This window comes from Acipenser ruthenus, unplaced genomic scaffold, assembly GCF_902713425.1.
Source record: "Acipenser ruthenus unplaced genomic scaffold, fAciRut3.2 maternal haplotype, whole genome shotgun sequence".
Classification (NCBI taxonomy): Eukaryota; Metazoa; Chordata; class Actinopteri; order Acipenseriformes; family Acipenseridae; genus Acipenser; species Acipenser ruthenus.
Window position 1 is genome coordinate 2,107 of NW_026708559.1, and position 10,571 is coordinate 12,677.

Genomic DNA, 10,571 nt, shown 5'->3' on the forward strand with positions numbered 1-10,571 from the left:
TCCAGTCACAGTGAGCAGGGTTAGCTGTATAGTCCAGTCACAGTGAGCAGGGTTAGCTGTATAGTCCAGTCACAGTGAGCAGGGTTAGCTGTACAGTCCAGTCACAGTGAGCAGGGTTAGCTGTACAGTCCAGTCACAGTGAGCAGGGTTAGCTGTATAGTCCAGTCACAGCGATGCCTGTGCAGCCAAATCATTTCGAATAACAAAAATAATGAGACAGTGACCTCTGGTGGTCAGACTTTGTAAGATACAGCAAGGCTCAGGTTCACACACACCATGAAACCATTAAAACCAGAATGGCTTCAGGATCCATTTCCAGTGCTGTTTTCACTGCTCCCATGATAACCGTGTAAACAAACTTATTATTCATAAATATAGTTTATTATTGTTTTTAAACAGATTTTAAAATCAAATCGCATAACAATAATAATAATAATAATAATAATAATAATAATAATAATAATAATAATAATAACAACAACGTTTAATGGCTTTGTTTACTTTCATACTGCAGATCCACTCACTTGGAGCTGATGTAAGTTCTCAACAGGAAAGCTGGAGGGCGCTGTTTCGTGAGATGCAGTCACTTCCACTGCATGGGTGAGGCTGCGTGTCCGTCACGCCGGCTGCACCTGCTCCCCCTCGGGAGATCGGGACGCCAGGTTTTTGGTCAGGGGGTCCCGGACGCTCAGGGTCTCCTGGATCTTTGTGAAGGAATCACAGTCCAGAGGGAAGCTGTTTCTCTGAAGAAACGAAACAGCGTGTTCCTGTTTAACCGCTCCCTCCTCCAGCCTCGACGGAGCTCTCAGCATCAGGTCTGGTGTGACCGTTAACCCCCCCCCCCCCCCCGGAACCAATGTGGTGTTTCCGGGGGGACGGGTTAGTGGTTGCACTCTGGTGTACCGGGTGTAGTTTAGACTTGATTCTGAGAGCTCACTGAGGTTTACTTTAACTGTTTCAGAAAGTGCTCAGGATGTGACGACGGAAACAGAGAGAATTATTCACAAAAGTGAATCAAACCAAGAAGAACAGGTTCATTCATTTTTTACTCTCATTCATTCTTTCTTTCTTTCTTTCTTTCTTTCTTTCTTTGTCTCTAACCCTAGCAGATCTATGGAGTGGTAAAGCCAGCCTGGCTGCAGCTCCCCCTGCTGGTAAAGCCAGCCTGGCTGCAGCTCCCCCTGCTGGTGAAGACAGCATGGCTGCAGCTCCCCCTGCTGGTAAAGCCAGCCTGGCTGCAGCTCCCCTTGCTGGTGAAGACAGCCTGGCTGCAGCGCCCCCTGCTGGCTGGTGGAGGTACTCACCGCGAGGTTCAGTCTGAGCAGCCCTGTGCCGACCTTCCCCGACCGAGCGTCACCCTGACTGAGCAGAGAGGAGAGGAGACTGGGGAGGGAGCGAGCGGTGAGGCTGTTACCTGCAGAGAGGGGGAGAGGAGGGGAGGAGAGGAGAGGGGGAGACAGGGGGAGAGGAGGGGGAGGGGGAGAGGAGTGGTGAGGAGAGGAGGGGAGAGGAGGAGAAGGGGAGAGGGGAGGAGAGATTAATAGTTTGTCCGACTGTCTTTCTGTAAGCGAGCGTCTGGGGATCTATGCTGATTCTTACCCATGAGGTTGAGGCTGGCCAGCGTGCTGTTCCCAGGGATGAAGAGCTTCCCGTCGCGATGCTCTGCACTGTCCAGCAGGGGGCTCACTGTCTCCAGCTGCTCCACTGGCTGCGAGGGGAGAGCAGAGCTTACATGAACGAGCCTGTCCCTGGATCACTCACAGCTGGATTCTATCATTAGAGCGTTTTGCAGCACCCTGGACTGTAGCTCTCCCAGGATTCATGCAATGCAGAGCCTCAGGACTGCTTCACTGATACCATCTGATCTCTCTGCTCTGCTCTGTTCAGAATGCAGTGTCTACTCAATGTTACAATCCCAGTCAAACACGGAGGCAATACAGCCCACTGGGGATCCTGGCCAGCTGGCTCATGCAGAAATGTGTTAAAGAGTTGAGTAGCATGTGACTTGATTCCCTACCTTCTGCTGCACAACACTGCCCTTGCCCTAGAATTGAGAGAACGACAATAAGCAAAAGGAACGGCGCAGTGCTGTCAATCACACGCCAGCAGGGGGAGGGAGGAGAGAGAGGGACGGAGAGGGGGAGAGAGGGGAAAAGGGGTAGACCCCTTCAGGGGAGGGCTCTGTTCTGGCAGTGTTTCGGGTCTCACCTCCAGCTCTATCACTGGGGGGCGCTTCTCTTTGCCCCCCGATCGAGCCCCCTTGGAGCGGGGCACCTTCGTATCAGAGGCTGAAACACAGCGAGAGAGAGACAGCGGGGTGATTACACTGGCAGAATCTGCACTGAATCCACTGGAATCCAGACTGAATCCACACTGAATCCACAATGAATACCACTGGAATCCACACTGAATCCACTGGAATCCACACTGAATCCACACTGAATCCACACTGAATCCACACTGAATACCACTGGAATCCACACTGAATCCACACTGAATCCACACTGAATCCACACTGAATACCACTGGAATCCACACTGAATCCTGACTGAATCCACACTGAATCCACACTGGAATCCACACTGAATCCACACTGGAATCCACAATGAATCCTGACTGAATCCACACTGGAATCCACACTGGAATCCACACTGAATCCTGACTGAATCCACAATGAATACCACTGGAATCCACACTGAATCCTGACTGAATCCACAATGAATCCCACTGGAATCCACACTGAATCCACACTGGAATCCACAATGAATACCACTGGAATCCACATCAGAACTTAGATTGAAACCAGACTGAATCCACATCATATTCCCAATGAATCCTGAGTGAATTCTAATTGAATTTCAAGCAGAATGCAGATCGAATCCAGATCGAATCCTGCTATAATTTTTCTAATTGCATCCCAGATATAATTCCAGTTTGTCGGGTTGGATTTGATTGGATCAGCCGGCTCCCTGATCTTACGTTTCTTTCCCAGTTTATTTTCCTCCTTCTTTCCTGAGGCTCCGCCCTTTCCTGCAGCCGCCTCGGACCCTGTGCCCTGATTGGCTGCTCCGGGTTTCTCGTCCTTTTTGGGGGTGTCCTGTAAGGGAAATGAGTGCCAGTCACTGAACAGGCACACCTACTGTCCAGCCACTGGATTCATTCAGTACAGCCCTGACGCGATTTCATTCTATTCCATTCTAGTGCATTCCACCACCCCGTTATATTCTATTCCATTCCATTCTATTGCATTCCACGCCATTCTATTCCATTCCATTCTATTCCATTCCATTCCATTCTAGTGCATTCCACGCCATTCTATTCCATTCCATTCTATTCCATTCCATCCCATTAAGTTCCACTCTCTCCCTGTCTCTCTGCTCTCTCTCTTACCTTCTTCTTGGAGGTGGCTCGACTGGGCTTGTCTTTGCTCCGCTCCAGCGAGGTGCTGCTGTGGTGGCTGAGGGGCCGCTCCCCCTTCGAGTCAGCACGGCGCGTAGCGGGCTAGAGAGAGGGAGGGAGAGAGGAGAGAGGAGAGAGGGAGGGAGAGAGGAGAGAGGGAGGGAGAGAGGGAATGAGAGAGGGAGGGAGAGAGGAGAGAGGGAGTGAGAGGAGAGAGGAAAGAGGGAGTGAGAGAGGAGAGAGAGAGGAGAGAGGAGAGAGGGAGTGAGAGAGGAGAGAGGGAGGGAGAGAGGAGAGAGGGAGGGAGAGAGGAGAGAGGAGAGAGGGAGTGAGAGAGGAGAGAGGGAGGGAGAGAGGAGAGAGGGAGGGAGAGAGGAGAGAGGAGAGAGGGAGTGAGAGAGGAGAGAGGGAGGGAGAGAGGGAATGAGAGAGGGAGGGAGAGAGGAGAGAGGGAGTGAGAGGAGAGAGGAAAGAGGGAGTGAGAGAGGAGAGAGGGAGGAGAGAGGAGAGAGGGAGGGAGAGAGGAGAGGGAGGGAGAGAGGAGAGAGGGAGGGAGAGAGAAAAGAGGGAATGAGAGAGGAGAGAGGAGTGAGAGAGGAGAGAGGAGAGAGGGAGGGAGAGAGGAGAGAGGGAATGAGAGAGGAGAGAGGAGAGAGAGAGGAGAGAGGAGAGAGGAGAGAGGGAGTGAGAGGAGAGGAGAGAGGGAGGGAGAGAGGAGAGAGGGAGGGAGAGAGGAGAGAGGGAGGGAGAGGAGAGGAGAGAATACAAGCCTAGAAAATGAAATACATGGTTGTTTGACTCACAGATTTCTGTCTCTCCGAATCTCTTCCTAACAGCAGCCACCTCCTCTCCACGGTCTCTTCATGGGTCAGAGCGAAGGGGCCAAGAACCTGAGAGACATTGAACACACAGAGACTCAATACAGACTGAACACACAGAGACTCAATACAGACTGAACACACAGAGACTCAATACAGACTGAACACACAGAGACTCAATCCAGACTGAACACACAGAGACTCAATCCAGACTGAACACACAGAGACTCAATACAGCCTGAACACACAGAGACTCAATCCAGACTGAACACACAGAGACTCAATACAGACTGAACACACAGAGACTCAATACAGACTGAACACACAGAGACTCAATACAGACTGAACACACAGAGACTCAATACAGCCTGAACACACAGAGACTCGATCCAGACTGAACACACAGAGACTCAATACAGCCTGAACACACAGAGACTCAATCCAGACTGAACACACAGAGACTCAATCCAGACTGAACACACAGAGACTCAATCCAGCACTCTCACCTCTGCCAGCTTCAGCGCGCCCTCGTCCCCGATCCCATTGTGAGCCAGAGAGAGGCAGAGCAGGGTTCGGTTCAGACGCAGGCCCTGGGGAGGGAGAGGAGGGGGGGGGGAGAAAACAGGGCACTGAGACACAGTCAACACCAACCCAGACACTGAGACACAGTCAACACCAGCCCAGACACTGAGACACAGTCAACACCAGCCCAGACACTGAGACACAGTCAACACCAGCCCAGGCACTGAGACACAGTCAACACCAGCCCAGACACTGAGACACAGTCAACACCAGCCCAGACACTGAGACACAGTCAACACCAGCCCAGACACTGAGACACAGTCAACACCAACCCAGACACTGAGACACAGTCAACACCAACTCAGACACTGAGACAGTCAACTGGTCTGCTTGACTCAATAACACTGATGAAGGCACTAGAGCCCACACGCTGGTCTGCTTGCCTCAGTCTCCTCACCTGTGCTATGTGATCGGCTCCCTGGTCTGATAGATGATTGTACGCCAGGTTCAGGGAAGTCAGGTTCTTATTGGTGGATTTGGGGGTAGAGAGGGCTTGTCCAATCAGCTTCGCTCCCTCTGCATCGATTTTATTGTTCCGCAACGACACGTGAGTCAGGCTGAGGGGGGAGGAGAGTTGTGATTGGCTGAGTCACTGCACATGTTACACTGGTCTTCATTCATAAGAAAAATCAGGGGAAAAATACAGAAGAGGAATTGAGAACGGGACTCACGCGCTGTCTTCTGCAATCAGTCTGTAATAAGACTGCTGAGGGATAGGGGTGCCGTCCAAAACTAGCATCCTGAGAGAGAGGGGCAGAGGGAGAGGGTTAGGGTTGGGGTTGGGTTAGATTTCAGGGTTGGGGTTGGGGGTTGGGTTAGATTTCAGGGTTGGGTTAGATTTTAGGGTTGGGGTTGGGGGTTGGGGGTTGGGTTGGGGGTTGGGATTGGGGGTTGTGGGTTGGGTTTGGGTGAGATTTTGGGGTTGGGGTTGGGGGTTGGGGGTTGTGGGTTGGGGTTGGGTTTGGGTTAGATTTCGGGGTTGGGTTAGATTTTGGGGTTGGGGTTGGGGGTTGGGAGTTGGGGGTTGGGGTTGGGTTAGATTTCGGAGTTGGGGGTTGGGGTTGGGTTAGATTTCGGGGTTGGGGTTGGAGGTTGGGGGTTGGGATTGGGGGTTGTGGGTTGGGTTTGGGTGAGATTCTGGGGTTGGGATTGGGGGTTGTGGGTTGGGTTTGGGTGAGATTTGGGGGTTGGGGTTGGGGGTTGGGGGTTGGGATTGGGGGTTGTGGGTTGGGGTTCTGGTTGGGGGTTGGGGGTTGATGGTTGGGGTTGGGTTAGATTTGGGGGTTGGAGTTGGGGTTGGGGGGTTAGGGTTAGGGTGGCTCCTGTGCTGGTTTCTCACCTGAGCTTCAGGCAGAGAGGCAGGGCGGCTTGGAGGGAGTTCAGGAGGCTGTCGGTCAGACCCACGTTCCACAGGCTGGAGAGAAAGAAGAAAAAACAAACAAACGGATTGATGAAAACAGACGAGGGGGAGGAAGGGGCTCCTGCTGTCGTTTTCACATCAGCAGAGTGGAAGTGCAGGCGGCCTCGTATCACTGAGCTCCACACACGACTGCAGCGTTCAGTGCAGCTCGCTGGCTCTTTGCTGCTCAGATCGCAGGCTCACGCATTCCATTCCCAGCGCTCCCAGTATCACGGCTCCCCTGGAACCCGGGTCCCTGGCACTCACTGGAAGCTCTGTAGGCTGGACAGGCTCGGCAGAGACTTGCTGAAAACACGAACCATCCTCTCATCTACCTTCCATCCTGCGGGGACACAGAGACACGTGAGACAGAGAGGGAGGGGGACGGAGAGACACAGGGAGACAGAGGGACAGAGAGAGGGGGAGAGGGACAGGGAGATAGAGCCACAAAGACATGCGACACAGAGGGGCAGAGGCGCAGCGTTCAGACTCACCCTTGACCTGCACCTCCCTCACTGTCCGGGGGTCCTCGCTCTCCAGCTCCACCTGCAGGCGCGGGCGGAAATAGGCGAAGCGCTCTCCTGAGGGGGCGGAGCCTGGGGGCGGAGTCGAGAGGGACTGCCGCTCCTCTGAAACACAACGACGCAGCGTTACAAAACAACATCACAACACAACATCACAACACAGCAAGACAATCCACAACACACACACACACAACACACACCACAAGACAATCCACAACACACACACACACACACACACCACAAGACAATCCACAACACAGCGCATCAGCAACACAGTTCAACACAATTCGGTCGCTTACCCAGCATGCTCTTCTCGGTAGTGGGCGTGACCGGTGGGCGGGGTCGCGAGGTCACCGCTGGGATCTCCTTCATTCCCACGAGAGCGCAGAGTTCTGGGAAGTCAGTTTCCAGAATGCCGGTACACACGTACTCCTCTAGGGGGAGGCAGAGAGACAAGGGAAAAGTTTCACAATGAGAAACAAACAGCGAACAACGAAACCAAGAAATAAACTGAGATCTCACCTGAGCGTCCCTAAACCAAAAATACTGGCTGTATTTCTCTCTCTCCCCTCCCCCTCTCTCTCTCCCCCCTCTCTCTCTCCCCCTCTCTCTCTCCCCCTCTCCCTTCCTTTCTCCCTCTCTGTCTCTCTCTGTCTCTCTCTTTCTTACCCACAGTGTGCGGCGTTGTCTTCTCCTGTGTGCAGGCTGCTAAAAAAAATAATAATAGATAGAAAGAAAAGAAGAGAGAGATGAGTCAAACCCCAACACCACCTCAGACCCCCAAAACCACACACAGCACCCCAGAAATCACACAAGAGGCACTCAGAACGAAAAGGGTTGGGCATATGAACTGATAGAAGAGACAGGGTCAGCTGCACATATGAACTGATAGAAGAGACAGGGTCAGCTGCACATATGAACTGATAGAAGAGACAGGGTCAGCTGCACATATGAACTGATAGAAGAGACAGGGTCAGCTGCACATATGAACTGATAGAAGAGACAGGGTCAGCTGCACATATGAACTGATAGAAGAGACAGGGTCAGCTGCACATATGAACTGATAGAAGAGACAGGGTCAGCTGCACATATGAACTGATAGAAGAGACAGGGTCAGCTGCACATATGAACTGATAGAAGAGACAGGGTCAGCTGCACATATGAACTGATAGAAGAGACAGGGTCAGCTGCACATATGAACTGATAGAAGAGACAGGGTCAGCTGCACATATGAACTGATAGAAGAGACAGGGTCAGCTGCACATATGAACTGATAGAAGAGACAGGGTCAGCTGCACATATGAACTGATAGAAGAGACAGGGTCAGCTGCACATATGAACTGATAGAAGAGACAGGGTCAGCTGCACATATGAACTGATAGAAGAGACAGGGTCAGCTGCACATATGAACTGATAGAAGAGACAGGGTCAGCTGCACATATGAACTGATAGAAGAGACAGGGTCAGCTGCACATATGAACTGATAGAAGAGACAGGGTCAGCTGCACATATGAACTGATAGAAGAGACAGGGTCAGCTGCACATATGAACTGATAGAAGAGACAGGGTCAGCTGCACATATGAACTGATAGAAGAGACAGGGTCAGCTGCACATATGAACTGATAGAAGAGACAGGGTCAGCTGCACATATGAACTGATAGAAGAGACAGGGTCAGCTGCACATATGAACTGATAGAAGAGACAGGGTCAGCTGCACATATGAACTGATAGAAGAGACAGGGTCAGCTGCACATATGAACTGATAGAAGAGACAGGGTCAGCTGCATTTATAATAATGTCACTGACAGTGGAGGCCCCTCCGCATTACCGGCACTCCGAGCCGCCTCCTCCTCCGCGCTGCTCGACGCGGCTCCTCCTCCCTTCTCGACTCTCTCCTTCAGCACTTTCTCTACCTTCTTTCCCATCTTCACTTTCCGGATCACCCTGCACGAGAAAACACGAGAGAGAGAGAGAGAGAGAGAGAGAGAGAGAGAGAGAGAGAGAGAGAGAGAGAGAGAATGAGACAGAGAGAGAGAGAGAGAAAGAGAGAGACAGAGAGAGAGACAGAGAGTGAGAGAGAGAATGAGACAGAGAGAGAGAGAGACAGAGAGAGAGAGAGAGAGAGAGAGAGAATGAGACAGAGAGAGAATGAGACAGAGAGAGAGAGAGAGAGAGAGAGGGGGAGAGGGAGAGAGAGATGGGTTAAACGGAAAGGAATAGCAGATCGTTGCGTCATTAACAAAGCAGTAAATGACATCACAAGCGCATGAATCGATTTAAATCGAAATACGTGAGTGTGGTTGCCATGGCATCAAAAAAACCATTTAAATTCTATCTATCTATCTATATTTAATACAGGGCGCCGGACACCGACGCGCTTCCCTTTAAACTTTAAATACATCAACAAATCTAGGTAGAAAAACGCCCGAAATGACACCAGAGCGTTTATTCCTAAGAGCTCGCTGTCGTTCTTTGTTTCGGTAGAAAATATACGATCTGTTTGTTACCTTCTGGCTTCTCCGAAGATCAATAAGCGGCCATGTGTTTAGAAAGGCGGCGTCCCCCGTTACCGTAGCAACGGCCAAAGCCCGTCAACAAGAGCCTTTAAAGTTTAAACCAATCAGCGCGCCCGCCGACAGACCAATGGGACAAGAGGAACACTTAACATAAGCGCCATGTCGGGAGCGCGTCATAAATGACGTAACGTGTACGGCGCTGTAATGTGTATTTGTAAGAAGATCAGGATAAGAATGAAAGACCCTTTTAAGAACATAAGAAAGTTTCCAAACGAGAGGAGGCCATTCGGACCATCCTGCTCGTTTGGTTTGTTAGCAGCTTATTGATCCCAGAATCTCATCAAGCAGCTTCTTGAAGGATCCCAGGGTGTCAGCTTCAACAACATTACTGGGGAGTTGGTTCCAGACCCTCACAATTCTCTGTGTAAAAAAACAAGTGCCTCCTATTTTCTGTTCTGAATGCCCCTTTATCTAATCTCCATGTGTGACCCCTGGTCCTTGTTTCTTTTTTTCAAGTCAAAGAAGTCCCCCCGGGTTGACATTGTCAATACCTTTTAGGATTTTGAATGCTTGAATCAGATCACCGCTTAGTCTTCTTTGTTCAAGACTGAATAGCTTCAATTCTTTTAGCCTGTCTGCATACCACATGCCTTGTCTTACTAATGCATTGTAGAGTTTTAACATTACTTCCCTTGATTTAAATTCAACACTTCTCACAATATATCCGAGCATCTTGTTGGCCTTTTTTATAGCTTCCCCACATTGTCTAGATGAAGACATTTCTGAGTCAACATAAACTCCTAGATCTTTTTCATAGATTCCTTCTTCAATTTCAGTATCTCCCATATGATAGTTATAATGCACATTTTGTATTGCCTGCATGCAATACTTTACACTTTTCTCTATTAAATGTCATTTGCCATGTGTCTGCCCAGTTCTGAATGCTGTCTAGATCATTTTGAATGACCTTTGCTGCTGCATCAGTGTTTGCCACTCCTCCTATTTTTGTGTCGTCTGCAAATTTAACAAGTTTGCATGATTGTATTCCCGGTAATTCAATTATTATGCGCATTTTAAGTGTGTAGTAAGTTATTTACATAAGTATAGAAAAAATGGATTAAATACAGAAACACGCAATTTGCTAAAATACTAATATAGATATTTGTAGGATTTGTCTTTACTAGCACTGCTCAAAGTGCGGTTACTGTTCAATAAATATTATATATAACTTAATAATTGTTCTTACCGTTTCCATGATACAGTCGAGGTCATTCTTTTCACAATTCTCCAAACTCACTGACTCGCAGTTTTATTTATTTTTTATTTTTTTTT

The 10,571-nt window shown here is 49.9% G+C and overlaps 1 protein-coding gene across 6 annotated transcripts; it reads right to left on the minus strand.

Annotated features, from left to right (window-relative positions):
• Positions 1–430: 430 nt before the first annotated feature.
• LOC131734345 (leucine-rich repeat-containing protein 71-like) lies at positions 431–10,571 on the minus strand. 6 transcript variants are annotated; one of them, XM_059021326.1, is made up of 18 exons: positions 10,486–10,571; positions 8,552–8,667; positions 7,392–7,427; positions 7,022–7,156; positions 6,693–6,827; positions 6,466–6,541; positions 6,139–6,213; positions 5,471–5,539; positions 5,197–5,356; positions 4,724–4,807; positions 4,203–4,289; positions 3,391–3,501; positions 2,980–3,097; positions 2,209–2,288; positions 2,018–2,044; positions 1,600–1,708; positions 1,305–1,414; positions 431–743 (listed from the first exon to the last, which is right to left on the minus strand). In XM_059021326.1, exons 1-18 carry the CDS (start codon positions 10,509–10,511, stop codon positions 618–620), a joined length of 1,680 nt encoding a protein of 559 aa, XP_058877309.1. In that variant the 5' UTR covers positions 10,512–10,571; the 3' UTR covers positions 431–617. The 6 variants fall into 6 exon arrangements, with proteins under 6 accessions (XP_058877309.1, XP_058877308.1, XP_058877312.1 ...); XM_059021325.1 differs by having other exon boundaries at positions 7,392–7,430; XM_059021329.1 differs by lacking the exon at positions 10,486–10,571 and adding an exon at positions 9,231–9,325 and having other exon boundaries at positions 432–743; positions 7,392–7,430.